General features: G+C 31.6%; 1 protein-coding gene across 1 annotated transcript in view; it reads left to right on the top strand.

Moving 5' to 3' along the window:
* jeb (low-density lipoprotein receptor domain-containing jelly belly protein) overlaps positions 1 to 20,641 on the top strand; it is a 253,680-nt gene extending 233,039 nt beyond the window's left edge. The window contains exons 3-4 of the mRNA XM_089637130.1: positions 9,509 to 9,669; positions 16,991 to 20,641. Coding sequence (XP_089493256.1) covers positions 9,509 to 9,669; positions 16,991 to 17,050 — 221 coding nt within the window. The 3' untranslated portion in view covers positions 17,051 to 20,641. The remainder of the gene's footprint in view (positions 1 to 9,508; positions 9,670 to 16,990) is intronic.
* The last annotated feature ends 3,383 nt before the right edge of the window (positions 20,642 to 24,024 follow it).

Consider the following 24,024-nt stretch of genomic DNA (forward strand, 5'->3'; position numbering starts at 1 on the left):
AATTTAGATTTTTAAAATGCATCTCGTTACTGTCCATGAAAATTCAAAAATAAAAAATTTCTTTTTGTCCATGTGTGTCTATTATTTTGAATTTTATTTTCAATATTAAATTAGTGTTTGAGATATTTACGAAATTTTAACCGTCTCATGGGAGTTACACCGTACTTGGTAGAAATGTGTCTTATTTTCGATGCTGTTTTGTCAGTGCTTAAAATCTTTTCCTTCAAGCTTAAAGGCTTTTAACCGCAGCCTAATAATATTTCTGGTTGCGGGAAGTAGGCTTTTTATATTTCCCCTAAATCACGTCACATAATTTGCTTTACATTCCCATCTACAACACCGATACGTCCCTATATCATTAACATAATATCACGTCGCACCTTCAGAGAATAATGACTGTTGAGATTGCTACGTAGCTACGAGATGCTACGTAGCTTCTAGTTCCTTGCCTCTACCGGCGCTACGGCTCTGTGCTACGGCGGTGTTGGCGAGAATTGGCGTAGTATGACGCAGGCCACACTGTATATATACTAAAAACTTCGCTGGTGGTCAAACTGTGCAGAGATTTATTTAGGTCTGTTTTATATGTCACAATGGAATTCTAAGGTTATTCATGCAGTCGAAAACATCGGGAGTCACTTACCGCAGGAACTGGAGGAGTCGACATTCTTCTAAGATATTTTATGTCAATTGTGCACTGCTTCCAGTTGTGTCCGCCATAAGGAAGTCACAACCTTTTCAATATTACCAAAAGTATATTTACCAGTATTAAAGAAAAGTATCTTGGAAGGACATGGCTGGTCTGATGGTTTACGATAGGTCAATGTAGCAGAAGAAATCTGACTACAAATATTGCAATTTTGTTTAGTACATTTTTTTTATTTTATTTTTTTATTTAATATATATAAAGTGGGTACAGGATATAATATGAGTACATAAAGAATATATTTACATTACAAAATATATTTATTTTCGCAATCTCACCAATGAAGAAACTGGTTCTTGTGCTTGGTGAGAGAGTTACACTAATTATAAGAAAAATAGAATCATTATGCTATAAGTAAGTATATATATGATAGGAACAATATATAAAGAGACAAAATCTAAATACAGTGGAGATGAGTATAGACTGATAATAAATTTCAATGAATATCAATAAAGGGAAAAACAGGCAATTATTTAGTTAATTATTTCTGAAAGAGTAACTTTAGTTTTAGTTTAAGTATGTTAATATCCTTTATTTCAATCGGAAGGTTGTTGAAATTTATTTATTTATTATTTATTTATTTATTGGATGATTTGTATAGCGCCGCTTTTGTGAGATATCACCTCAGGAAATACTTTATTCCTAAATATTTATAGTTATTGTGCATTTGTTTGGTATTACATTTTGGAATTTTGATATTGTATTGATATCTTTTAGATAAGTGGGTTTCAAATTTTTTGATTATATTATCTTTATAAATTTGGATAATTGCATTTTTCTTGAATATATCTTCTACTCGGGGCACCCCGAAATCTGTAAATAGCTGTAGAAATTAAGTATGTATTAAGTGTGTATCTGTAAAAATTAAGTGGAATAAAGTTTTTTATTTGTTTTATTATAATATACTGTAAATAGCGTTTCTGTTGGATACGTGGACGGTTTCTTGAGTATTACTTTGAGGATTAGCTTCTGGACCAATTTTATTCGGGTCAGAATCTTATTGTATGACCCCCCCATCCAATAATTCCGTATTGAATTAACGACTGGATTAGTGCGTAGTATACTGTTTTTAGGTTATTTCTTTTTAAAATATTTCTTAATCTTATGAATATGTATACACACTTTCTGATACGCTTGACCAATTCACATATATGTCTTTTCCACTTCATGTGTTGTTCTATTATCACTCCGAGATATTTAATTTCTGATACTGAGTTCAATATTGAACAGCATTGGATACATATGTTTTTATTACATTTGTTATTGTGAATAATTATTTGAGTGTTAGGGAGTGTTTGTAGTTTGTTAATTGAGAAATGTATATAGTATGTCTTGTTAGTGTTTAATGAGAGAAGATTTGTATCAAACCATTGTTTCAATGTGTTCATGCAATTATTTGCTTGTTTGTTTACTATATTCCAGTTAATATAAATATACATAACCAACAAATCTAAAAAAATACAAAAATTTTGATTACTTATCTAGAAAGGCGTCACCCTTTTTTGAAATACCTCTCACAGTGTTCGAAAACTAATTTCAGAACAATTATAAGCTGAGATATATGTAACATTGCACGTTATTTTTTAATTTTATATAATGTTCTTCAAAAGTACTATCCTGCAATTAAGCAGTTTCTCAACAGGATGTTCAATTAAAATTTTAAATAAGCAAACACAAAATAACTACTAATTATTTATAAAAGCATTATTATTATTGACACACATAATCTTAAATAAAACTAACCAAGCCACTCGGCATTGAATTACAACTATAGATTGAGATCATCTCCTCTTATAAAGTAACACTACTTAGGAGCCAAGTTTACAGCCTATATCTAAATATGTTTGGTAATTTTTGATTTTACTTAGTGATATTTTTAATATTTTGGGCACTTTATTCTCCAGGATTCGCTGTTTGTATTCTTTGTTATATTTTGGTTGAAGAATGCCATCATTTTTTGTGAATCTAGTGTTTTGTTCATCTTCCACTTTCCTCTTATATTCAGAGTCAGATATATGCTGAATCAACATTTTTGCCATAGTAAGGCCTGCACCGGCAAAATAATTCTGATGAAATAGTGAAGGGTTTCGTCTCAGTGAAAAAGTATGTAAATTAAAAATAGAATTTTAAAATGATTGTAGTCAATTTAAATTAGTTTATCTGTTTTTTTTATCTTTGATAACCGTATTTTTACTGTCTACAGTGCAAAAAATATTTCAAATTATTATGAACAGTAAATATTAGCCTGAAACACATATTCATATTGAAAAAGTCTTCCGACAAAAAAATGCCGCCGATGGGAAATAAGCCCGCAGCCTTCTGTTATAATTAATAATTCAATATGTTCTAGTATTTTGCTTCAATTTCTAGTCAAAATATTTCACCATAAAAAAGGGGTTTAAAATATAGTTTTTATCAACTGTAACCTTTTTGTTCTGAACTAATGGATCATTTTCCGTGGAAAGCAATCACTAAATATAAATTAAATGAAAACAAAACTAAAATATATAATAAACTGTACTAGAAATCTAAACTAGTGAAAATGGGAAACTAGTAAGAATTATAAATTACAAAAATTAAATGAAAAGTTAACACAGTTTATTACCATTTCATTTAGATTTGTTGAAATTGCATTATTTCTAGGCACTCTTATATTTTACATTCAAATTTTTATTTGATGCCTTAAACCTGAAACCTTTAAATCAATCAAAATGTTAATTAATATAAACCTTTAAATCAATCAAAATGTTAATTAATATTAACCATATTAATTTTAATTAATATAAACCATATTAATTTTCAAGCTAAGCCCGACAATGTATATTATGCTCGCTATACAAAGGTTGTGTATTATAAGCTTACCTCCTACTTTTTCACAGTAGTTTTTCATATAAAAGAAAACAGAAATGTAAAAAAAGTATTTATTTACATTCTAGGATTTGACATAAAAACGAATTTCAAAAAGCGCTGTAGCTAATGATGCAATAAAAGATTTACACTAAAATGCATCATAATCTTAATTATTTTTCTCGATTTAGGTATCGGCAGTGTAATTATTAACACAACGACAATGTCTTGTATTCGCTAGCAAGTAAACCAAAACAGACACAATAAATTGAAAGCCCCGACGAGGAAAAGTTTGAGAACACCACCCTACCCGGGCTGGTTCTATAAATAGCCCTAGCGTCCGGGCCGCAGCGCGCGAGTAGCTTGCACCGAGTCGTCCTCAGCGAGTCATGTCTATCGCGCAGTACGGCAGGGCGCGTAGCAACAGTTCGTATCGCGTAGCACGGATACTAACTTGTAGTAACTTGTCGCGGATTGTAGCAAGGAGGATTATTTTTAATAGTTATAATATTTCAATAAAAAATAAGGTTTTCACATTGATCCTTAAGGAGAAGATCTTTAAAGAAACCATTTTTAAATATAAGCAAATTAGGACGTCGAGGAATTGTAAGACATGCTAAAGAAGCTTGCAGACCGTTGTTCTTCTAACTTTAAATTAAAGACTAGATTATTGATGATCATGAACTTGACCTATCCTCTATGATTGAAAGTTATTTATTTATTAATCTTTTAAATCTGCAGTCATTTTATAATTCTTTTTCGTTGTGCCAAAAATACTACCATTTACATATTTCATCCTTCTAATTATAATATTTTTTAATTGAGAGAATTGCATTAAACAAAAACTACAACGGAATAACATAATAAGACGACAGATCATAAAATAAATTAATTTTATAGTCGGAAAACAAAAGAAATAACTCTATTTTATGGACTTTTTTTATTTAATATTATTCTAATTATTACATAGTCTGTTCAAACAAGAATTTTGTTTACAGTCTGTTGTACATTGATCCACTTTGAATATCATTAATTATAATTTATTAATCTGAATCATATTTAGCAACTCCGGGCATTGAATATTATTGCATATTTTTTTTCAATATTTTAATAACATGTTATTTTTAATAGAATATTTCAGGTGCTTAAATTTACATTTATTTAATAATTGTGTTAAATGCACTAAAGTCCCTGCATTTTGAAAATATGGGACTAAATTGATCTTTATGTTCCGGAAATGTGTAATAATTATTTTGAATTTTTGGGACGTACAAAACACAATGGACAAGTAAGAAAGGAAGCCTAAATGGTTTTGTCAAAAGGAGTGGATGAATGGATCGTTAAAATTGTAAGGCACGCAAATTGATGAAAAAAAATCAGAGATGTGTCGAGAAAACAAGTCAATAGTAAATATAACAGAATAGCATTTTTTAGTTTAATGTACGTAATGTTATCGAAGAAAGAAGTTCATAGTACTGCCCTTGAGGTGAAAAATAAAAATGGTTAGTCACTTTTACTTTTCAGGAATAAAAAATAGAAAGAATCAGAAATAATCCCACACGTCCTACTAATAATAACTAAATTATGATTAAAGCCACGGGGGTGTTATGAGTTTTGTCTTTATGACCCATTCAAGCACATAAAGCTGTATCGTTCATTTAATTTTATCCGCTGCATCCTTTTAAATTCGCAGAGAGACGTGATAACTCCGTGTATTTTTCAAATATTATTTTAAGACTTTTCCACTTTGTCAGCACGCAACGCAGAAAATTTAAAATTTCAACATAAAAACTTATCTCCAGTTATGATTATAATTATTGGCGTCATGGAATATTATGTTGAGTACTAAAGCGATGGAACAGTTAGCGTGGTGAGCTCATTTTTTCTACAAAACTATTTCGTAAATTAATTCAAAGTTGACGATGATTTCATGTATGTTCGACATATTATCATTAATGTCTGGTTTTTTCATGGACATTGAACAATTCATCAAATTACAAAGTTAAGATTAAAGTTCTGTGATAGTTCTATTCAAGTTCTGTTATTATTTCATCATGGGCCGGTTGTTTCACAGTACTTGCCTAATAACAGAAATAGGACGTTCACAGAACTTTACTAAACAATTTTTCAAATTGTGTCGAAACTATCCGTCCTAAAAAACTTCGCATTTACTCGACAGAAAAGCAAATGCACGAAATTCAGTTTACAGGGAAGTTGCTAAAAAATATTTAAATAAAAAAGTAGTTTTTTGTAATATAAAGTATTTAAAAAACACTGACATTGGCTGTGACGCTTGTCTGTTTGTAACTCCGGTTCAAAGAACTCCATAACTTTTTCTTTGAATATGAAAAGTGGAAGTGTTTTTTATACTACCTAACCTATCCTATAATATAATATTTTTAACAGAAATTTAATTCTTTTAATTGCCATTTAAATTGGAATTGATTTGTAGAGAATTCAAATAATCCGTGATTTGGCATCTTATCTTTTATTTTTCTCGTGGTACGAGGTGGCGTACTGGTACAGCATTATTACGCTTTCGCTGAGTAGCTGAAAGTTGCATCGGGGGAGATGCCGTAGCGAGAGAGCCATAGCTTGGGAGGCGTATCGGAGGACCCGTATCGAAGGAGCCGTATCGGGCGAGTCGTATCGGGCGAGCACAGTATGCTCATTCCGTCTACTTTCTACGATCAATCCTCCCATTCAGTTGATCCACCGTACAATTGATTCGATTCTTTGAGTCATAAAGAAATATTGAGCTGGTAAAGTGACTCCTGCTCTTAATAAAAATAAGTCGTGACCCATCGCTACAAGATATGCTTTGCCGACAATATTTTTTATGCTAGTTGACAACACATTATCATTATGCATTCTACTTTGTGTTTTTTGTAAAAATGCATTTATTTTTACCGTCGTGTTTGGGTACATAAACAATAACATAAAAAATATAACTACCTATCTATATAAGTATTATTTGGTATTTCGTTAAAAAAAATACCGTAATTGATTTTAAAATAAAACCTAATATCATGGTTGTTAAATAAATTTATAAACTTATTTGGTAACAAGGCAATACTCTAATCTCAGTACAGAAATGAATGCTCGTGTTTGAGTTTAAAGCATACCACTTTTGTTCAACCGTGGACGACATTCGTGCAAGGGAATTTATAACGTATATCGTGATGACATGGAGTTTTATAATCTTTCCCCAAACGTGTTTACTTCTGACTTGATGAATTACAAAAATTTATCACTCTGAAAATAAAATTAAAACTAAAATTAATGAAATAATTCACAAAATAACAACAATAGTATTTACTAAAAATTACACTCTGAAAATTTGTATTTTTGGGGTCGAAAATAATATTAAATTATTTTCGGAAGCAACATTAGATATTGTAATTTTTGTAGAATTTGTGAAGCCGAAACTATTTTTAAAACATTGGCGTCAGTATCATTGACTATCTAAAACATAATATATTGTGAAATCTCTTTATTAAATGTATATTTAAAAAAATTGTTTACAAATAACTAGACAATCGGCTGGAAATTCATTTAGAATGAACGCCATTAGTAAACATTATATGTCATTAGTGATTCAGATTTAGATCTGTCAAACAGTTATACGAAAGTTCATTAAATTTGTGTAATTTAGCAATCACGCAGGAATACAATTTTAAATCACACAGATGTATGTTACAAGTGCGGGGAATAAGAAAAAAGAAAAAAACTGCGGAAGAATCTGAAAATTCAAACATAGGTAAAGCAATTTTCATGCATCGTTTTGAGGCTAAAGTGTGATATATTTGAGAGAACATTTCGCTCGGGATAATTAGTACAAGCATAATTGACATTTATTTTTTGGGATGTTATGCCGTGTTACGCTACTTTCTTATTTAGCCAGCGTCTAAGAAAGCATTACAGCGTCCATCATCAGGGCAGTTGTGTAATTTACTATAAGCATAGTTTCCTGTGATCATTGCAAAAGAAAAATCGAGTGGTGGACTTCTTAGCTAACTCGAACAGCTTTCTCCTTTTTTCCTTTTGGGACGATATATAAATTTATATAAATACGTTCAATATATTATTTAAATTGCTTCCGAGATAATTTCTCTTGTATTTTTTCCTTTGACAAGCTGATAGGTTCTTATTATTCAGAATTTTATTTATATAAGCGAACCAGAAAATTAACTCTGTCCTTAACCTTTGAAGGCAAAAAAAGTATTTAATTTAATTTTACATTCTCTTTATTTTATAGTAACAGTCAAGCTGAGATAGCGCAACATCACCATTTATCTAGCCTTCCCACTTGCTTTATTTACTTTATTATAATAAGGTTGATAAAATTAATGAAATATTGGAAGGAAAAGTAAATTAAAAACCCTTATTAATGGGGTGAAATTCAGAAATATTAAAAGATATCCACTTTAAATGCACGTATAAAAATAATTGTAACAAACTTATTTAAAATGTAATGTTTTTTAAAGTTTCAATTTTAGAACTCCATTTAAATATGTTTAAAGGTTTTTATAATTTTTTTAACAAACAACATTAAATAAAATTTGATTTTACGCGTACAATTTTTAACTAGAAATTAGATTTCTGTCAATTTGTATTAATTTATTTCCAATCTCTGCAAAGGTATCAAAGAAAGGAGTAAGAATTAGCTAGAATTTTCACGCTGAGAATTAAAAACTAGTTTATTTTGAATCCATCTGTAAAGCATATCCCATAAAGTGAATGATATAGAATTTTGTCTCGATTGTGATCTCGGGTTTTAAGGTAAGGCGCTGTTGCAAAGTAAATTAAGTATTTAATTTTGCAATTGTCCCGGCGCTTGGAAGTGCTAACCGACAAGTACTCGCACTTGAAGAGTGTCGCTTGAGCTTAATTGGACAGGGCAAAGTTAAGCTCCCCGCTTTATGTGACTCTACGCGCTGTTTCATTGGAAGCGAAAGAAATGATGCGATTTAAATAATTTTATAAAAAAAGTATTACCAATCTACCAAGTTCCATTTTTTAAATAAATTTTATCAGGTAATCCACCGCCACCTTTATTAATTTAAGCCTTGCTGTAGAAACTGAATTGACAGTTAAAGAGACCTGTTTCCGGAATTTTTGAACAGGGATTAGCAGAGTTTAGTACTAAATCCTGCTAAACCCAGTGCAAAAAGTCGGAAAACTGGTATATTTAACTGTCATTTCAGTTTCTACAGCATGACCTGTTTTAATAAAGATGGCGGTGCGTAATCTGATTATTTAGTGCCTTTCTTTTCAGGATCACTTCAAATTTTATCGTTAATATTTTAACTACTACCAATTTACAAATTCAATTTTTTAATAATTTTAATCAGGTAATTCACCGCCACCTATATTAATTCAAGCCCTGCTGTAGAAACTGAATTAACAATTAAAGATGCCTTTTTATCGACTTTTTGCACTGGGTTTAACAGGATTTAGTAGTAAACTTTGCTAATCCCTGTGCAAAAAGTCCGAAAACAGGTGTCTTTAACAGTCAGTTCATTTTCTACAGCATGCCCTGTATTGATAAATACAGCGGTGCGCAATATGATTATTTAGTGATTTCTTTTCAGGATCACTCATTCAATTTGATAGTTAATTTTTCAAACACATCCAACTCTTTTGACTCTTTTTGTATCTTTTATAGAAATTTCGTTTTGAATTTTGTCTCATTAGATTATTTGTTAGATTGATAGATTGTTCGACCTTGTGTATGATTTATTGTTTGTAGGCAAAACAACAAATCCTCCACTTCCTTAACTTATTTGAATTACCTTTGGTAATTCTTATACTTGTTGCTTACGCTACGCTTCAGAAATCTCATGAATTTTGGTTAGTCCTCTCTATCATATTGGCCATGTACTCTTCAGACATATCGATCAGTCTCTGTTCCCTGTCTTACACCGCTAACCCTTATCGTGTGACTTGTTGCAGAGTGCCCCCCTGCGGCCGATGGCATGGAGCGCTTCGCGTGCCCCACGCCCGACCGCCAGGGACGCTACCGCTGCATAGACGACCACGTACTCTGCGACGGGTTCATCGACTGCCCGGCCGGCGAGGATGAGGATCGCCAGGCCTGCATGTTCTACAAAACCGTAAGTTCATTATTTCATTCTAAAAGGGCACGTTCTTATTTTCATCAGGCACTTTGCTTTTACCATGCAATCTCCACAATATTTCTACTTTCTACAAATCCGTAATTTGATGATTCTTTGTTCAAAGAGGGAACTTTCACTGATAGAACATGCGATCATTTTTTTCATTCCGTAAATTAATGAATCTCTTTACAAAAAGCTAAATTAGTTTATTTTCATTTAGGTACTAAGATAGCCTGCACACTGCAGCCTGGTCAATTTGCTCTACCTTGGGCTTAGAATCTACAAATGGCGACGTTATCTCTACTACACCTTCCATCAATCGTCCACTAGATTTTTTTTTTGGTAATCTTGTGTTTTTCGATCCTTATTCTGAAGTATGTAATTCTATGCACCGTCCATCATCTCATTCATAGAAGATCTGTGTTTCTCTTTTACAACCAAAGGAACTCAATCCAGTGATATTGAATTTGTACAGGTTCAGCATTGGAGATAATTGCGCTTAGATCTGCTACCTTTTGCTCCTCATTACAGGCATTCTACCAAACAAAGGATAACTTTCGTGGTTGTTTTTGTGATTACCAATTTTCGTCACCAACTTAAACGAGTCATTTTCAAAATCAAATTACAATGCATTAGTAGTTTTGACAAAATTTAATTGTACGATAGAAAAATCTGTGTTATTTTGGTAGAGCTTTATTACAGCATCTTTATTTAATTAACATGACCTGAATAGATATACAAGCGCATACAAGGTCAACCTTATCCCATCACACCATTTACTTAATTAAATTTTCTAATTTCCCAATTAGTTTTGATGATTATGTTGATAAATTTTACCAAAATTGAACTTTTCCTTTCCACGCTTTTTTCTTTGATAAGCATCTCCTAATAAAAAATAACTGGTTCTTTTAAGGTGTTTCTTTCATAACTAAGATACCGTCTCAATTATTATTGTTTTTCTTACGAGCTCTTTTTAATCCACCTACAAGCTTCGAGCTGCTAATAAATATGCCATAATTGATTAAAAAGTTAATTTATTGAGAAGCAGGATTTTGGTAGTTATTTCATATTATTGGCGCCTTGGAAAGCTTATAAATAAAATAATTTATTTACCTACTACCGAAAAATATCCCTAATATTTCTCTTTTTTGTAAGTAATATTCCCAAAACATCTTTTTAAAGGAAAACCCACTTATTCAAAAAATCTTCTTGAGTGGGATGTATCGTAAGCCATGTACTGTTAATTTAAGTTTCCGTCGTGGTTTTTTAGCCTCATTGTTGAAAATTTGTCGTGGCAGAAAATCCGTTCAAAATGCGAAATCGTGGGTGAAAATTGTAATAAGATCTGTTGAACCGTTACTCAAGTCGGGGCTTTACACGTTATGGGAGGGTGAGCAAATCCTGATTTATTTATCCGCAAAACGAAACATAAATAATACATGGAAAAATATTCTGACGCTTACATCTTACGTCTTCCGAATCGTGTCACCTTTTTTTTGATTTTGCAAGATTTTCCAATACCGACGCGAGACGCTCTCTTGGCAAATATACATAAATCTACACTCTGCATCTGTGTCGAATAAGGAGAAAGTAAGCGAAGAATTATTCTTTGGATTCTATTATAATCAAATCTCAATGAAGTGAAATAAAACAATAACTTTGTTTGTAACCACAATTTATTTTTTTATATTTTTTTAATACAAACATCTTCAGGGTATAAAATTAAACTGGATTAAGTTATTGTTTTATTTCAATTAATATGCCAAACCACAAAGTGACTGCTTTCTACCAAAAATTAATAAAAATTTAAAATGAATAAAAAATAAATAAAAAATCTCAATGAAGTTTTAAAAATTATCGAAAACTGAATAATTTTCTTTTGGTAATAAATATACGATATTATCAAAATAAAGTTTTGTAATACCTGCTTTGCTTGTTCTAGTGATAGATAGAGTGTGTCCCAAGAGAAGGACCACCATGCAGAAACGACTAAAGCTATGTTAAATTAACTGACCTTACTACTTCTCAACACTTCTCGTACCCCTCTCCACTTACTCAACCATCAGCCTTCTATCATTTCCTCAAATGCAGAGCAAGATATTAGAAGAACGAGATGTGTATCACATACTGTGTGGAATTGTTTTGCCCAGTGTCGCCGGTTTTGTTCACCAATACTACTCTGCACACCTTCGCTTACACTAAGGTATCCTCACTAATACATAGAACAGATTTCTGTGCGTACACGTCCCGATAGTATTCAAAGTACCCTAATTAGGTAGTACTCCGCCTACGGTCCGGCGGCCAACATAGCATATCTCGTTCTTCTAATATCTTTGCTCAAATGACAGAATCGCCGTTAATTCCCTGGCTCCAAGCGGTTTAACAAACTATTTTCGCCCTCATAGCTTCTCTCCTTTCATGAGATTGTTTATTTTGTACAATAAAATAGAATAAAAACCTTTATCCCAAAAGTGAGCATTTTACCCTTTTCAGTTTACGGGCCGTATTATTCATGTGAAAATCGAATTTCAGATACGTATTTACACATCCTAATGTATGCGTAAGTGTGAGATATTATACATTATTCAAAATATCGATATTTCCTGCTTTTTAGAATAAATAATGACAATTCCTATCCAAATATAAATGTTCTTTTACGTGTCAAGCTCTGTGACAGAAACACGCGAAGGATTGGTCAGAATAAATTAATGTTGGATTGAAAAGACCATCCTTTTGCTTGAAATAATTTGGTTATTCTTGGTAAATGTCAAATGAAAATGATTTTTTTTTTAAATGCTTAATGAAGTGGTCATTGTAATGCTAGTGATTTTTTTCCATATTTAAGGCGATGCACTACGTCGTGTAATATTTTAAATTGAGCCGCCATCAATAACACCCCTTACGTAGATGGTGTTAAGGTTTAAATTCCCGCTTAACACCATCCGCCTGTTTTGATTTATGCAAGAAAAAAAGTACCTTTTATTTTATTTTGTGGATGTTCAGGCATAAATATTTTTTTTTTTCGATCATTTTATAAATAACTTAATTTGCCATATTATACAATAAAATCATAACCAAAAATGGGTTCGTAAGTAGGAGATTTTGAACTTTAATGCAGTTTTCATTGGCCTTTACATTATTTTTTTCTGGGCTTATAAAAAGACTTATCTAAAGAATACTCGATTATTTCAAAGGCCAAGATGTATTCTACTCGCAGAATTTCATTAAAGGATCTGAAACATTTCTAGGCGACCAAATTTTCAAACCAAAAACACATGATTTTGCATTACTACGTATGGCATCGCCTTAAAGGGTATGTGTATTAATCATTGAAACAGAGCCAGCATCAACGTTACTGTTTCATTATTTTTGAAGAGACATTATATTTTCAAGTTTTTTGTTGGTTTAAATCGTTCCTATTATAATAAACTGTACCTATCATCATTTTGCTATCTACATATATTTCAATTATATTTTTAGGTTATTTTTTTAATAATAAGACAAGGTTTTTTATGCATAGCACAAAGGATAATAAATTATTATAAGCAATAATTAGTCGCCTGTAATATCAATACAAATTAAAAATATCTGCGGAGTAAAAATACATGTGATGGGAATTGAACCCGCGCTTTCTGATGTCCGGTCAGACGCTCTGGAACACTGAGCCACGTCGACTTATTTCCAACACGCCAAATAATTGAATATGCACTAGTATTTCAATCAACAATTACAGCTAATTTTATATATTTATATTTTTTAAATATTTTTACTCGGGAGATATTTTAAATTTGATTTGATATTACAGGTGACTAATTATTGCTTATAATAATTAATTATAATTGTAGGGTTGATTTTGCCTAGGTTTTAGATTGCTAGGTGTAATTTTATACCTCTCGTATTTATATTATACATTTAAGAAGGTGGATATTTTTTCACTATCACCCTTATGAGATACCATTTTCTCGGATACATTACTTAGATAACAGTAAGCTCCTGCGCTGTTTCGTTTGGTATTAAACACAAATTTATGTTCCTATCAGCTTCACATCCATTTTCTATAAGGTTTTTCAAAATGTCTTTATGTTCTTCAATTCCTTCCGCCTCATATCCATATACTAATTAGTCTTATTACACTTCTTTAATATTCACATGAAACGTTAAAAAACACGATAGCGACTTCCGTGTAGGATACATTTTTAATAATCGTTTTAAAAAACAAAATTTAATAAAATTGATTCACGCAGCGTTGTATCACTTTTGGCCATGAAAATCTCAAGTCATGCTTTTTTCTATTTCATTTTTCACAATTTTACAAAGCCAGAAAAACCACTAACTCAAAAAACAATCGCGGACAATTCAGACTTGACTTCCGGGGTAATTATAAATATTTTGAATCGCTTGCAAAGCTTTTGGACTTTGCAGAATTAACCATTTATAAAAAATTTCTAAATTACGAGGCGAACTTACTTTTACTGAGCTTTCGTAAGCTTTCATGGCTGAATCCCGGAACGACCTTTGTAATCCAACCGTAACCAAAACGCAGCCATACCCGCTAAAGCCAGTCGAACCTTTTTAAACCTGAGCTTTACCTTGATGAAATTGAATCAAATATCGCGTAAGCAAATCTATCCAAACTTTTTCGCTTTATACATTATAATAATAATACAGGATATCCGGAGATGAAGTGCGCTAACTTCGGGAAGTGATTGCACATGATAGTACAAGTAAAAAATAAATAACTTTTTTCGAAATTCCAACGATTTAAGGTAGTACATAGGTTAAAAAGTTGAATTGTTTGTATCTGAAAATAAATATCTTTCTATGGAAAAATATAAAATATTTGTATGGGAAAGAGAGTTGGAATTCCGAAAAAGTTATTGATCTTTTTTACTTCCACCATCATGTAGAATCACCTCCAGAAGTTTTCCACTTTATCACCGGACACCCTATATAATATTATACTATAACATCATTGATATTATTGTTCAAGTTTTCAAAATTCCATTGTAAAATTGAAGAACCTACGTCGATGCCTACTGTGCTTTTGTTGGATCCCAAGATGTTAAAAGTGTGGAGAGTTTTATACATTTAATGCTCAGACCAAATGCACTATACTTGTCTCATGTATGGTATTCACCTATCTAAAACATTATGTCCCAACATATTAATATTACTGCGTGTTTCTTCCGTTTAACTAAATAAAATAATTATTTCTTCTTCAACTATCGCAAATTCACTTTATGGGGTCATTATACTATAGTGAAAATCAATAAGTTTACGTACACCACTCTTTAATGAAAATAATCGATGTTTCGAAGCCAATCGTTTCTTCGTTACGATAAAACTTACGATGAAAATTAACAAATTCTGTTGTGTTAATTTATAAAGGTTTTTGGTATGTACGAGAAACACAAATGTGTAAATTAATAAATTTTTTTGATATATTCATAAAAACAATAATTAGGTATTATAAGAATTTTATTTATATTACTAACTGTAACCCAAAACGCGTTGCTGTAGCTCAGTCTGTCTGTGCAGATAGAGAAACAATAGCGCGTGTTTGTTTTCCATCCAACAGATGGCGCTGTTTACAAAAAACACGTTTTTCCTGTCACAGCTGACATACATATAATACAGGTATATAAAAAATACGCGCATTCGAGTGTAACGTCACGTCGTGTCAAAATTTCAAAGAAATCGGTAAAGAACTTTTGGATATTTAATATTTTGAACAAGTGAAGATTTAACGTTTTATTTATATCGAAGAAACTGTTTTTTTTTAATAATAACTAATTAATCACCGCTCATTACAATATATTTTTTTGTATTGAGGTACTTGTTTGTGTTTTCTTGTTTATCTTTTCTTATATTTGTTAATTTTCATTATTTGACGAAGAAACCAAGGGATATTTTGATTATTCCGCGTGCTATAAATGTTGCCTAAATGTTTCCTCAGTGGAATTGCACCTTGTTAATTTTCATTATTTTGACGAAGAAACCAATAGATATTTCGATTATTCCGCGTGCTACAAATGTTGCCTAAATGTTTTCTCACTGGAATTGCGCCTTCAATCCAAGTGTTTCGTAACATTCTCTTATACACTTCTTTTTTCGTCCATCCATTATATTCGAAGATACGTAATCACGTGATCACACCTTTCTAGACGGATGTCCACGATTCCTTTTTTATCGACATTTTCACTCTAATAATATCCTCTCCATACACTCCATTCTCAGTTTATTTGCTGTATTCCTTATTTATAACGCTTGTGTTCAAATATGGCCTTATTGGTTCTCTGCAATCTTCACGGTCACTGTCATACCCGGTTTTATTTCATATAGAATGATTTCGATAAATTCGATAGCATTCGAAACATCTCCACTGTTTGTTCTAACTTTCGAAATGTACGTTATGTTAATAACTTTGTAATTATAATAAACATAACTGGAAAATTTGAACAGAACAGTTTTTTTGTGAAAAATCACCTAAAAAGGGCTGTCAAAATAATATAGCTTCCTAGGTTCATCTAATTATGTACAAACAGATACCGAAAACATACTTATACTTACCTAGAGAGTCACAAAAGATAATCACAGTTTTATTTTTACTTACTTGTTCCATTTTTAAATAGCATTTACCTATATGATACAATTTTCCTACTTCATGTGACATTTACCTATATGATACAATTTCCCTACATAATGTCGCATTAACCTATATGATACAATTTCCCTACATAATTTCCCATTTACCTATATAGTACAATTTCCCTACATAATGTTCCATTTATCTACATACTCGTAATGTTCCATTTACCTACATATTGTCCGATTTACCTTTATAATACAATTTCTCTGCATAATGTTCCATCTACCTATATGATACAATTTCCCGCATAATGTCCCATTTACCTGTATGATACAACTTCCTAACTATATGACAATTACTCAATTTCCCTACACAGTGTCACATTTTCCTATATGATCCAATGTTCCATCTACCTATATGATACAATTTCCTACATAATGTCCCATTAACCTATATGATTAAATTTCCCTACGTAAGTTTTATTTGGATGCTTTAAAGTAATAACTAGAAATTAGTAATTAAAATGTAAATAATCAAAGAAAAAATAAAAGAGGCGACGTGGTGTAATGGCGAACATGATCGCCTGGCAAACGATAGATCTTGGTTTAAGTGGCATATCCTGGGTGCACCTAAAATCTGTTCGTTTTCCTATTTCACCATCTGAAAGTATATAGTTTTTATACAATGTGAGTGTGATTTTATTCAACGTGTGTTTTGTTTTACTTCCAGACCAAAGCCCATCTGGACGTGTTAGCAGATGCCTTGCTGCGATGGGCGCGAGGTCGCTAATCGCCAGAACCCTCCATCAACCTACCCACCAATTAACCAAACAACCAACTATATAATTATTGCATTTCTCTACAAGTTAAAATACTCCACAGGGGTAAACCTTCGTTTTTTTTTATACAACAACTTCAATTATAACCGTAATGTGTAATATTTAATACATTATTTTTAATATTTTCATTACTAATAACTACTACTTGGTTTTGTATAACTCGGTTAAATACACATAAACTTTAAATATAATTAGAATCATTTACTTAAGAATGTTTGGATTTATGTAAATTTTTAATTACGAGAGCAAAAATATTTATTTAATTTTTACTTTTTCTTCCGATATTATTATGATTCAACATTATAATTGCTTAAACTTGTAAAATATTCACTTTCATATAATAATTCCGTCTAAAGATAATAACACTTCTTGAGAAAAAGTATATATTTTTATATTTCATTTTCAGATATAATTTTGATACAACATTTTGGTTTCTGATATATTTGTACTTTCTATAGATCATCCGTGTAACCTCAGATCCGTTGTACTGTTCTGTTCTGTTGATCTCTGTCATATCTGTTATGGTGTTTAGATAGGTATTTAATATAAACAATTCACTACTAGTATTAATATCCGTACTGCAGAACAATATTGGAGCTTCTCCCCTTGTTCACCTCCAGCGTATTATTTCAATACAACAACAGTGGACGCAGAAAGACTGAAAGATATGATTTCCTTAGCTAGAAACGCAGTGAACGTGGGGGATTTCCTTGGATCTATTTCCACTAAAAGTATCGTTCTCGGGTCAAGTCCACGTAAGGTCTCGAACTCAGGTCCACCAGGAAGTTCACTAGGTGTCGGAGATCTAAGTCCAAGTGAGGTCTTGATCTCAGGTCCACCAGGAAGTTCACTAGGCGTCGGAGATTTAGGTCCAAGTGAGGTCTCGAACTCAAGTCCACCAGGAAGTCACAAGGTCTCGGGTATCTAGATCCAAATGAGGTTTCAAACGCAGGTCCACCAGGAGGTCCACTAGGTCTCGGGGATCTAAGTCCACGTGAGGTCTCAAACCGAGGTCCACCAGGAGGTGAACAAGGTTTTGGGGATCTAGGTCTACGTGAGATCTTGAACACAGGTCCACAATGAGGTCTACTAGGTCTCGGGCAACTAGGCCAATGAGAAGGTCTGGGATTATTTACAGTCTGGGACCTTCGGCTATGTTCTTTACTCTTACGGACACTGAATTATTTTTGAAGAACTGATCGTATATTTTTTAGAAGTTCAAATGAAACGAATCAAAGTATTCCTTCGCTTTTCGTGAGACAGTTTGCGTCAACGATTCCTCGGCCTAAACGCGAGCAAATATACTTTTGAAGTTCATTTGAAACGAATCAAACAATTCCTTCGCTTTCCGTGAGACAGTTTGCGTCAACTACTCCTCGGCCTAAGCGCGAGCAAATATATTTTTCAAAAACATATCGCTTTATGAGAAGAGTCGGATGAATATTGGAGAAATGAAAGTAATATAATGTAGAGTCTTAAGCGTGTACGCAGTAAGCTGTGAGCTGTAAGCTGTAAGCTGTAAGCTAGCATTTGTAATCTTTCTATAGTAACGTCTTAACCATGAACTTCGACTTGGGAGCGTGGAATAATCGCCGTTTCTTTTCTACCACTCTATTTTTATATTTCTCGACTGAGAATATCCCATTTTGGAGAGCATATTACATTTTCTACACTTTACTTTCGTACGAAACTATAAATATTCATTTTTCTCTCAGCCAAAGTGAAGTTAAGTATAATAAATGATATTTATGTAATAAATTGGATCTTTGAACCAGATCGGTAAATGACGATAGAAATATACAAACTCTCTCAGGATTGTGGCAGCTATGTTCAACACTTTATATTAATATTATAACTCTAACGTGTTTAAATAGGTTATAATAAGGTTATAGATTTGTAGACTAAAAGGAGGAGCAAGTAAAGGAAGAAAGCCCAGTGTGGGTTTTCAGTAAATACCTCAGGTGTACGAAAATAAACAAACGTTCATTCCAGTTGTGTTTGTAGGTACATCTTGTTTGTCTATGATATATCGTTATATCTGTATTGCTTAGAGTTAACTTTACTAAGTTGCTTAAGTAACTTTCTGATTCACTCATTATTTCCATCACACAAAAATCTTTGTTAAAATAAAATCATTATATAAATAAAATATTAAGAACACGAGTGTGAGTTAAATAGAGAATTACCTTTTGCTGTTCCATTCCACTGTGTACCATGTATTCTAATAATGTCTGTTTGTAGGCATTAAAACTGTACGGAAAGCATCATAACAGCTTGTTTACATATTACAACGGCTGTTGTGGTACGACAATATTTATACATGTTTTTTATTATATTCTCAATAAGTAAGCTCGACAAAATATTATGAATAACTATGATATAATACACAAGCTGTAAAATGTTAACAAGTATATCATTACAATTATATAATTGTTTTACTGACTGCAAGTTGTGTAACTCCAATGAAAAATTGAGTAATTTTTTAAAATTTAGAACTAATTTCAGAGCCTATTTAAATACAAAAGGTAGCCAACGCGTAGAGATGTATAACTACGGAAACAACCGCATCGGATATCTGGTAATTAGATTGCCGAACTCCCGCGCGGAAATCTTTATTGGAATTTTCCAAGTCTGTTATCTAAATTTGGGAATTTTCAATTCAGTTATCTCGTTTCGGAAATGTGTAATTCATCGCCATATTCATCGGGCGGAAATTGCCCGGAATCATCAATTTGCCTATCACAAAGGGCGCAGATGTTGGATGGAGTTAGTCGGTAAAACGAGACATCGCTCAATTCGCCTAGATTTACAAATATCCTAGACTGTATAAAATAAGTATACAAACTTAACAATTTCAGTATTCTAAATCGGTTCAAACTGTATACATTTGTACTAATCGAAGTACATAACGGTGGTTAGTATTTGCCATTTTTTTTATTTGTGTCAGTAAACAACCATAGCAAGTGGAAAATTCTCGGCCGCAATAACACGTCGGAACGACATAAACCAACGAGAATCGCATGCAACTCACTGACCTTTACCGTTGCACTCGTATCCCATAAAAGTGACAATAAAAACATAGTAAAGCCCAATTTACTTGTCACATGGATGAAGTACTTCTTCAGCGAACGTTATTCCTTGAAAGCCTTCGTAATTATAATTATTAATCGTTAATTTCACGAACTTTGTGCATTTAGGCGGAGAGTGACCAATTCAACCGGTCTCAATACACTCACCATTCATTCGGGCTAACTAACTCCAGGAACATTCGGAACTCCTAACACGTCCCACCGCGTGGGAAAAAAACATCACAACTGTAACTAAATCTTATTATTTTAATGAAGGTCACCCATCAGACAGACAAAATCATTTATGACATCTGTCGGGTAATTGAATTTGTGCGCATCGATGTTTATATAAATTGTTCAGGAACTTGATCGAATTTATAGAGTATTTTTACGCCGTGTGACTGACTTCATACCATTGTTGAAATGTTTTATTCTACAGACTTTTATAATAATTTATACAGCTTATTATATATATTTTTTAAATAGTGTATACAGTTTTTCAACATCCCTTTAAACTACTTTTAGAAAGTGATTCTGGTTGTCCGTGGTGATAGTCTGAAATTAATAAATTATACTAAGGTTGTTCGAGATCGTATTAAATTTCCAGTGCTCTAGTTAAATGCGATAAAGACGTTTGTTTTGGAATAATCTGCAAAGCAAAGTCATTATTTGAGTAAAGAAAATAAAATGTTTCTCCTTACGTAATTGATAGAAGTATATTTAAAATTATTATAATAAGATTAATATTTACTATCAAGATTATGCACTTTATTGTAGAGTTTTGCACCTAGTCATTTAATAAATAGAAATCACAAGTTGTATTTTTGGCTTCAAATTTTATGGGGAAAAAATTATTAAAAATAGTAAAGAAAAAAAAATCGTCTATAGAGTGTGAGCATAGAAAAGACGAATGATTTATTATCTACTCGGATATTGAAACAAATATTGAACCACCTTTTTAATGCAGATGAAAGTTAAACAAATGCTCAGTTGGATTTTAATAAGTTTAGTAAATTAGATTTAGATTTAGAATAAATGTCTATTTATTAATTAATTAAACAAAGTTAATCTACAAATATTTGTGTATTTTGTGTAATTTTATGTCGAATCAAAGTAGATATTTTCGTACAAGTATAACATTTCACTTAAAGGAGAAACATTCTTTACAAATAATGGCGTCAAACGAGAAGAGATAACAAGGGATGGAAGGAGAAATGATTGAAAAGATAAAAGATTAAAATAAAATGGATTGATAGAAGTTTCGCCTGGAGGCTATCAGGAGGCTGGACTGTGTGATGTCTTCGGTTATTCAATTATTTTTGAATCATTATTATTTTGTTTTCTAACAAAAAATTGAACAATAATTTTTGTTTTCCACTGTCAGCTCATTTTTTCCTTCTCAGCTATTTTATTGGCAGAACTTTCTATTGAACGTCTAAAGTAATATCTCACTAGGTTTCATGCAAGAAAGCTTAAATCCGGTGTTTATTTGCCAATCTCGTATCTGATCAGGTATCAACAATGATCAATATCAGACACATTCTGAATGACGTATTCAGCGACTTGAATAGTTGTTTCGCCTTCCCACTTGACAAAATCCCGCCTGGAGACCCCCGGGTGATGACGTCACGGGTATTTTAAAAGAGCCATGACGTCATCCTGAGCCACCGACCGTCCCCACCCGTGATTTTGCGCAAATACTTAATATTTGTTTATCCCAGCGGAACACCTTGAAAAAATACCGCGGTATCGACTTCTATTCAACTCCAGCTTCAAGAGTATTCAAATTTGTAATTATGTTTCGTTTAAATAATTGCCGAAGGTTTTACATTGTTCAATGATTTGCCTCGTGGGGATTCGTTCTATCGATTAGGATGAAAAGGTACAGAATATCTTTTGGAGATTTTGATTGGAGATCTAATTATTAGATTTAATGCGTTCGTTGATTTGGCATAATAAAACCTGCCAGGTCAATCAATATCAACAACATCGTGTCTCCAAACGATAGTTTGAATGTTCGTTTTTAACAAGAGTACTGGAAGATTTTTGCGAAAATTAACAAACTTCTGTGGATGAGAAAAATATCAGATATCTATTTTAGTCAATAACTTCACTAATTAAAATCTATTAATGTACCTACAAAGAAAAACAATTTGCAATTTTGATTAAATATTTAATCCTATTTCATTATTCACTTTTCAAAAGACATAATATTATTCCTTAATTCTGGAGTAAAATATAACGGTGATAACCTATTTTTTTTGCGATACTAATAAAATATGTCATTTTACTTTTCTTGGCCGTATCAGTAATATCAAATAGAATCTAAAATAATAATTTTAAGCATTTGATATGTATCAAAACGGGCTCGAAATTAGGTTTATACCTTCATTTTAGTTAGTATTGTTAACTTTTTAACTACCTTAATAATCACTTTACAACTTACAAATCTTACGATTTGTTTAATTTGTTTACACACGAGAACTATTTTCCTGAATACCGTCTCATCCAATTAAAATTTTACAGCTTGTGTATTATTTTTTTAATCTTTGTCGATACATATATCATTGAAATTTGCTATCAGGTTCTTGGTATTTTATTTGTTTGCAGGATTGTAAATAAATCAACTTTAAATAGAAGTATTTATTTATTTATAAAAATAAATATTTATTTACCACGCAAACTTATGGAAATGATGAGAGCACCAAATGTTTAGTTTTAAAAAGTATGTATATTTTAATAGTAATCTTTATGTATTATTGTTAATGTTTTGCACTGATATGCACCGACACCAATTTATATAAATATATAATATACCCTTAATAATAATAAATGTTGGCAGTTATATCCTTGTTGGTTAATTTCTGCATTTTTAGAATTTGTCAAGTTTTGTTATTCTAGTCATGATAATATTTTTATCAGGAGAATGACTTAGGCATGAATCAGACATTAACATACATTTTAAAACCATTGATTCAAAACTAAAAATTCATGAAAGTAATTGAATTCTTTTGATAAAAAGATACTAAATGATTGATTGATACTAAAAATTGATTTGCTTTTAATGTGAATCGATTGCCTGTCGCTAAAGAAGTTTAAAGAGTCACTTCGTATGTTTTAACTTCAGCATTTCATACTATAACAACTTTTTAATGATATGAAGAATTGATTTGACTTTTTTTCTGATTGGCTGTCGAAAGTTAAACTATACTACTTCATAAAAATAACAATATTTACTGTTTATTTGATTGTTAAACTTCATTTATTTACGCATTGTCAGCAAGTACCTGTAAATAAAGTGTATTTATAAGTTATGAAGCACTTAATGCCTGTTTATACGCACTGCAATTAATTGTGATACTAACCTAAAGTAATTTAAAATACTGTTAATATTTAATGTACGTTGAAAAATATGTTCGTTTATAACAGCTCATAAAAAATGAACCGGGTTTTCTTTGTTTTGATGGATTTTAAATCAAAAAAGTATTGGTTGAATTACATTGTGCTTTTAAAACGTGATTATCTGTTTATCTGAACAAAAAATTGTGAATTTTATTCAGGTTTTTAGAAATTCAAACCATCTTGTCAAACGTTCACATTTTACTACTATTTCAATAGCTGTGGGGTTTTTCTATTTTGGAGGAGTCAATTTGTTGTAAAAGTGTTGGTTATATTAGAATTGATTGGCAGCTTATCAAACAAGTGAATAATTTTCCATCCCATTTTGTGTCGTGGGGTGAAACAACATTTTTTCGTAGCATTTATTTTACTCCCATTAAAAAAGATAAAACACTAAGTTAATTGTAACCAACCGAATGAATTTTAACACCAGGTGGATTGTAACCAACAGAATAATT

This window comes from Hesperophylax consimilis, chromosome 11, assembly GCF_061612785.1.
Source record: "Hesperophylax consimilis isolate HC1 chromosome 11, BYU_Hcon_1.0, whole genome shotgun sequence".
NCBI lineage: Eukaryota > Metazoa > Arthropoda > Insecta > Trichoptera > Limnephilidae > Hesperophylax > Hesperophylax consimilis.